The sequence below is a fragment of the Diadema antillarum genome, unplaced genomic scaffold (genome assembly GCF_040938485.1).
Source record: "Diadema antillarum isolate AM-2024a unplaced genomic scaffold, OU_Dant_1.0 seq00000946_RagTag, whole genome shotgun sequence".
Taxonomy (NCBI): Eukaryota; Metazoa; Echinodermata; class Echinoidea; order Diadematoida; family Diadematidae; genus Diadema; species Diadema antillarum.
In genome coordinates, this window is record NW_027271795.1 from 1,291,129 (window position 1) to 1,298,912 (window position 7,784).

The following is a 7,784-nucleotide window of genomic DNA, read 5'->3' on the forward strand; positions in this document are numbered from 1 at the left end:
ATTTTTGTTTGGTTTGTAATGATTCATGTTTTATCTGTTACCTGTGTATATTGATGTCACCTACTGTCATTGTTGGCTATTTATTGCTATTAAAGACCTGATATTAAGGCCATGATTACAAAGCTCCAAGAGTTGCTGTGTTATTTTTCTATTCTCAATTTTGATGTAAAAATTATGAAGTTGTAAGTATAGCATAGAACGCTCTACAAATATAGCCACATTTCATCCTTGCAGTGTGACGAAAGGAAATGTGACTGTATGAGAGAAAAAGAAAATAGTGCAGAAGACAACTATAAAACAAAACAAAAAAGAACACAGGATAAACTAATTGGCGAGTCCACTGAATACATGCAAGAATTTCATGAACATGCAAATAATGCTAAGGTGAGCGCAAAAAAAAATGAAGAAGCTTATTTGGAGACAAAGTACGACACTCCACTTCGCCTCGGGGTTAACATCGAACAAGTTCTCACGCTACCATGAGTTCATGGCAATTCTTTTGTCTGGACCATCAAGTGACTCACTTCATGAATTTGCATACATTGTTGAACTCGTCAATTGCATAAAGCAACACCATTAATTAGTAATTACGAAAAATAGATACCTACATTCACCTCACATCAATTCCAGAGTACCCTCTTCCCATTCTTTTTGCAGGGGATAACAGTTTGTGTCAGCATATGGTGGATCATACAAGATGGTGTAGAAAACGTAAGTGTCTTTCAGTTTTTTATCACAGGATTCTACAAGGCTTTCCAGGTCCTCGTCTGTAGCTCTGCGCAGAACAGTTCCCTTGCATTCCAGAACACTACCATCTGCAGCATCAACAAAGATATGCCTGATCCTTTTGTGAACTATTCGATCACCTGGAAATGGTCCCTTTCGCTTCTTCTTTGTAGGCGAAATCTTACTCAGCATCTTTTGTTTCAGAACATTTCTACGTTCTTCTAAGTTCTCAGGAGACTGTGGCAGTGACTGTACTGGAGAACCATGTTCACACTCCATAATTTGTGACATGATTGCACGAAGATTTATTTCTAGTTCTTCAACTGATAATTTTTTTCCTTTTTTGGTTAGATAGAAAAGCTCCACTTTAACACCACCTGTGCATGTTAATTTCCAGTACTTTATCTGAGAAATGAGGAACTTTTCCAGTTGTCGACTGTCTTTTGCCTTCTGCTTCAGGTCACTAACATCATCATTTGAGGTGCACAACATTCCACACAGTTTTAACGCATCTGCGGTAGTCTGAGCACGTTGCTTTGCAACTTCCTTCAGTTTATCCTCTTTTCTGCACTTATTCATAAGCAATTTCTCAGCAATGCGTTGTTTAATTGCTTGGCTTCTTCTTTGGTAAAGCTGCAGAAATGACTTCCTCTGCTTTACAGCTTCTGATAGATATTGATCCTTCTTTTTGTCTGACATTTCTTCCAAATAGGCTCTGGTCTTGTTCAGGCTCCATAGAAGTATGCCTTCCAGGGCGACAGTGTTAGCATTTGGCATTTTACGTTTTAGATAATCTAAGCCCGCAAACATCCTCTCAGCACACAAATTGTCCTTCGGACATGATGCAGTTTGTTTTCGTACGTCTTCTGAAGCACTGTGAAACCGCCCTCCTGGCAAATGATCTGACAGCTGGCGTGTGACACAAACAAGACAATTGTGAAGCACTATCATGAGCGCTTGCTTTGTAAGGTGCTCAATGTTCGCACTACAAGGATCATAGAGGGATTTATGAATTGAATCTTTCACTGGTGGAAATGCTGGAAAAAGCACACTACTGTCCGTTAGCAATGGTGATGGATCAACCATCCATTCCTGTATCTTACCATGAAGTCTGGTGTAGTACTGATCTGTGTCTATGATATGTACATTGCTTTCAAGCATCCTCATTAATGGGGCAGTAATATGCTGATTGATGATACCCATAGCTCGGATTCCTGCTACAACGATGTCATCATCAAAGTCAGCTTTCAATGACTTAACATACATATTCGCTTCCCGTTTTGAATCCAATGATGCACATAGTGTGTGGAAGTCAGAAATATGATGATAAACCGCTGCGGAGTTGTAAAAGGGAATGTTGAATCTGTTTCCCCTGTAAGAGACTAAGAATGACTTTTGCACAATTGACTTGAACTCTTCAGTCAAACCTGATTGTTCATCACAGTCTGGACCAAGTAAATTGCAGAAGGACCGAACAGCAAGGAGAGTAGCCGATTCCGTCTTACCCCTATTCCAAAGGACTTGCTTCTCTCTTCCTAACTTCCCTTCATTGGCTTCCACTTTCTCCCACTCACAAAGGGCACTGGCTGAATACTCCTGTAGATTCAATACGAGATGTTTCCCACAATACAAGTCATTGATTGTAGCGATCTCCTGTTTGACACCATCATCCAAATTTTCCCAGTTTTCTGTGACCTGTGGAAGAATGTTGGATCTCCACTGTTCTAACTTCTGTATGTAAGCTTTGTTCACTATGGAGCGATCTGTCATGGTTGTCTTGAATTTAGCCAAAAGTCTGAGCACTTCTTCCTCGTCATCACTAAGGTTAAGTCGAACTAACTCCTCTAAAGTTTCCTTTGTATCTGTCAGGAGAGACTCTCCAGTTTCTACCTCGATGTCATGCAAGCTCATTCCAACAGTTTGGTCTTCAGTGGAAGCTAAGAAGGTGACATAACCCTTTCGCTTCTTTGTTGTACCATCCGTGTGCAGAGTGACAGGTGTATCAGATTCCTGAATCCGGGAGCGTGCACACTCTTTACTCAGCATGGCCTGTTCTACCGCCAAGTATCTAATCAGCGTAGGTTTTGGTAGTCGTCCAGTGTTCATCTTGCCAATGTCTTTGAGAACAATCCTGATTATATCCGAGACATGCCTACTGCCAACACCACGTGCTATGAGTTCATAACAAACAAGTCTTATATCATTTGTGTATCTCCCATTTTCAAAGGCTCTAACTTCCTTGTCTGCCATGATATCATCAAGTTCAGTTTGTAAGTCATCATTTTCCAATTCTAATGATTTGATTTTTCTTTTCAAGTCTTTTTTCACAGCTGAGAAGTTTTTAGTGTTGGTTCTAAAATGTCTCCTGGAATCTGACAGATTTTTCTTTGATTTCTGCATGGTCTGCAATCGAGATTCCAACTGTTCTATCTTTTTGTGTAGCTTTCGGATGGTTTCCTTTTTTTCTTCCAGCTCTTCTTCTTTACGTTGAAGTCGGCGGACTACGTTTTTTCTTTTCAGAGTGCTGAGAGAATGCTTAAGGTCTGTGTTGACTTCCAGCATATCATCATACGCATCTTTCAACATTTTTTCCCGTTTCTTGCATCTAGTCAATTCTCGTTCAGTACTCTCATGATCATCACGTTCATCTTCATAGCAGTTAGTCAAGAGTTGCATACAATTTACAATACTTTCAATGGTATGGTCTGACACACTGTCTGGAAAGCAGTTAAGATCCTCATCGCTGGAATCATCGAGAACATCATCTTGGCCAGCTTCTTCTGCATCACATTGTAATTCATCGGCCTGAGCAGTACATGTTGCTGGTTTGTGTTGTGGAATTGTGTACGTTGTATTTCCAAACTCTGTTCGTTCTGCTTTGCGGAGTTTACCATGTTTTTTTAGCACCTGACACCAACTACTCTGAATCGTTCCAAGTGGTGTTTTACACTTGAACAGATTGGGCCACCATTCACTTGCAACTGTCTCCCATGTGGTTCCACTCCTTTCTCTATGCTTGAACAGCTCAATGACCATGGCGTTTGTTACGTTCGTTACATCTGATTTAGAGGTCTGGGTTGATGTAAGAAAGTCTGTGGTAATTCCACTCCTCTGACATAGTGGGCCAACTTCAGTGTTTACTTGAAAGTTTTGTGGTGATCCAGGAAACTCACTGAGCAACAAATGAATGTTGTGAGATTGGGCTTTTTGAACCATACGTCGCAATCTTGATAGGAAGGTACAAAGAGAGCTGTTGGGTTTCCATTTCAGTGTTTCAAATACCAGAGGAAACAGTGTGGTGCAGCTCTGATCACAGCTCGTGTAGATTACATGACGAATAGCTTCCATCAGGGCAAAACAAGGTATGCCATTCCAGTGATCTAGAATTAAAAAAAAAGAAAAAGAAAGAGAAATATAAATATTCATATATTCACAGAAAAAGAAAGGAACAATCACAATAATGTTTAAGGGCAGACCGGGATTGCCCTAATGGAAGTTGGGAAGGGCACCAACAATAGTCCATGATGGGGGAAAAAATTATTGTGAACAAGAAAGGGGGAGGGCATGATGTTGTTGTTACATATGTGCTCCCCTTCCCTGGATCTGTGCATGATTAGGTGTAAGTTCCGGAATTCTGGCTGTCCCTAAAAAAGAAGAAGGTAAAATTAAATATTTCTTACGCCATTCGTGTCTTCTCTCTAGTCAGAATAGACCAGAAACAACTTTTTGTATTTTTTATAAAACGTAAAAAAAACCCATATATTTCCGCCGAATATAGATTTCCTAAAACTCTGCGGCGACCCCCCCCCCCCCCCCCCCCCCCCCCCGACTGCTGATGATTGGTTGGATCATTGGTTGAAAGGGGGCGGCGTTAAAAGGGGGCACCCCTTTCCCTACATATAGACAGCAATCTCCCCCTCACCAAAAAAGAAAAAGAAAAAAAAGGGGGTGGCATGTCACTTTCATGGGGGCTGGGGGCAAGTTCTGAATTGTTTAATCATGAATTATTAATGTAGGAAACAAAACATGCCAATTCAAGGAAGAAAAAAAAATCAATAAGCTGAGGTTTGCAGCAGAATCACCCTTTAAAGAATATTGTATCTATTCTCCAGGGGGAGTAAAATTCTACCTCGGAACAGCCCCACACATGTTCAACAACCATAACACACAATATGCACACGGCAAACTGACGTCACTCGTGCTGTTACTAATACCACTCTTCCTCCATGAAAAATGGTGAATTTGTTCAATCAGAGAAAAAAAATAATAAATTCACCATCGTAGCAACGAAATTCTAACAAACTAATAAATTTGTGATTTTCCAAATTAATAACGATTTATTATTTAGAGTTATTTCATACCTGGAACAATTCGCTTGGTCACCAGATCAGTTAATTCTACCACACTCCATCCGGACAAGCGCTGCACAAGCTCAAACTCTGACTCGCGGTTCGCGGGCGTAGGCAGTTCTGCAAAAGAGTGGAAGGCGGAAAACAATGAACTGTTCCAAATGCCATGAAAATAATTGAAAAATGAAACATATATCAAATGAAAGGAAAATACTTCAAAATTAATAATCTGATATCGAAATTTAGATATTCGAGCAAATTCGGGTAAAAAAGTACATCTTCTTACCTTCCCGTCGTTTGCCGGAGCGAGTCGCCATCTTGGAAAATTTCGGGACTCCGTACACGTTGCCAAGGTGTATAGCTTGGTGATTGGCTACCTCATTTCCAGATATATTACGTGTGGCATCCGGAAACGATGAAGAAAAAGAGCCTATGCACACACAAAGTGGTTACGAAATTGCGTGGCGCTGAGGTTGCCACCGAGATATCGCCGTTCGAGCTTCGCTGACCCTGTCGGTAAAGCCGCGCTTCAAGCCTCTTTTTTTTCGTATTTGTCGTCAAAAACGCACACACATCAACACAGACACGTAAGAAACAGATACTTTTTCTTAAATATGTATGTTTTTATTTCTCATCATTCAAAAATTTAACAAAACAATCATGATTTCTCACCCCAGTATCATCACTCACTTCACATGAAAATGGCCTAACACGCACGATCATTTTGAAACAGCTGATTTTTGGGTGCGCGCGAGTGACATGCCTATTGATATATTATTATTGTCTTTGAAGTAAATCTAATATTTAACGTTACAGTTAAACTTTAGCAAAAGCAGAATCAAGTTCAATCAAAGGAGGCTGGGGACAGTGTTCATGGTGTTTTGGGGGTTAGGAAAAAAGGGGGGGCAGGCCTAACTATGAGTATTAAAGAGCTAGTGCAAGTAGTGGAACTAGCGTGAAGGCAGTTATGACCCCGAAACGATGATTTGGCAATTGTGCACTTTACGGCCCTATATAATTTATTAATATTATCGGTGGCACGGTGCAAGATTTTACCCTAATCGAGCAGTGTGTGCGAATTCGAGTAGAGTTTCCACCTATCACTATCCTCAGGCACTGCACTGCGGGTTCGACAGCGTGTCTTCCGGCACCGCACTATGTGTGTGCATACCGCATGTGTGTGAGATTTCGCATTGCCATTGGGATGCAGTGACGCTACAGTGTGTGTGAATGTGTCAACATATATAACGTGATGAAAGCATGTACGGTACACCACATGGTTGCTCTTATGCCCTTCCCTGCGCGGCGCGGCCTGATCGAGTGCGAGCGGACCCTACACAAACCGGGTGCTGTGCATTGGCACACAATGGAACACAACGAGTGGTAAACTTCTGTGCTTCAATCATAATTTTAAATGAATGAATTCTGCGTTATATCTTAAGCAGGGGATCACTAATTAACCTATTGCAGAGGATTTAGTATGTCCATTCACGGCCTTGGCAAAATTATTTTGTGAAAAAAAAAGAAAAAAAAATCTTATCCCAATTTGTCAGTCTATTAGTGTTTATTTCGTCTACACAGTTACCGTTTAACGAGCCTGACCAGACGCCGTGCAAAGTGTGTATACTGTAGCTACCGATTTACGGGCAGCCACTACATGGACACACACAGCCTTGCCTGCCTGGTTGGTTTGCGCGATTTGTAATGGGGTCGGATCGGAATGCATGAAGGAGGCATAAAAATATTCATGTAACTGATGTGACGAGCTGGGGCAAGCTGGGATGTTCAAAATGGAATCTATATAATTGTATCGCAGACTACTGCCAACTTTGCGCCATGATCATGGCAAATTTCTGCGATGCAACATTGTACGTGTGTACAAAAAAAATCTTGATAATCCTGAAGCGGAGAGCAAAGGCATGCTAAATCGTGATCGCATAGTGTTCGACGTATCCGCTCCATAGAAGCGCAGTGAGTAAGGCGGGCTTTTAGTGACCTTATCACTTGTCAAAAGGCGTTCCATACAGCAAGAGAAGCTCGCCAGCTGCTCGGTGCGTGGTGGTTCATGGGATATCACCTTGGCATACGACGAATGAGGTACCGATAATATAGGGCCGTAAAGTGCACAATTGTCGATAAGGCTTCATCATTCAAATGGCATCAATAGTGTTCTTAGTTTACATGTTTCATCAGCAATCCTGGGTTTTAGGGGCTGTAGGGGGCTAGATTATTTAAGGTTTCTAAATTCAGCACAGCCATAGGCAACTGTCTATAGATTCTACAGGATTCTACATAATTTACCCCCACTAAAATTGAAGAAAAAAAAGTGATACATATCAAAGTAAATTAATATGATTGAATTAAAGGAGAACTCCAGATGATTTTCAGATTTTTACATTTGAACAACTAGAAATTAGTTATACTGAGGACAGAGTTTCAGAATTTATGATAGTTGGGATGAAGAATAAGATTATTTTCTAAATTTACAAGAAATTGCCATGAACAAGGATGATGACATGGCAGAGTCACCTTAGAAATGCACGAGTTTGAGCTCAAGGAAGCAGAACAAAAGAAGAAGGCATGCATAGATTATACACAGGTGAACTCGCAAGCAAGCGATATTGTTATGGAATTACACTGCTACATTTCTGAAATATGTGAGCCTCCTATGTCATCATCCTTGTTCAGTGTAATTTGTTTAAGGTTTTT

At 40.8% G+C, this 7,784-nt stretch overlaps 1 protein-coding gene across 1 annotated transcript; it reads right to left on the reverse strand.

The window, feature by feature from the left end:
* Positions 1-478: 478 nt before the first annotated feature.
* LOC139741694 (uncharacterized) lies at positions 479-5,392 on the reverse strand. Its single transcript, XM_071652275.1, has 3 exons — positions 5,362-5,392; positions 5,088-5,195; positions 479-3,548 (listed from the first exon to the last, which is right to left on the reverse strand). Exons 1-3 carry the CDS (start codon positions 5,390-5,392, stop codon positions 616-618), a joined length of 3,072 nt encoding a protein of 1,023 aa, XP_071508376.1. The 3' UTR covers positions 479-615.
* Between the last annotated feature and the right edge of the window lie 2,392 nt (positions 5,393-7,784).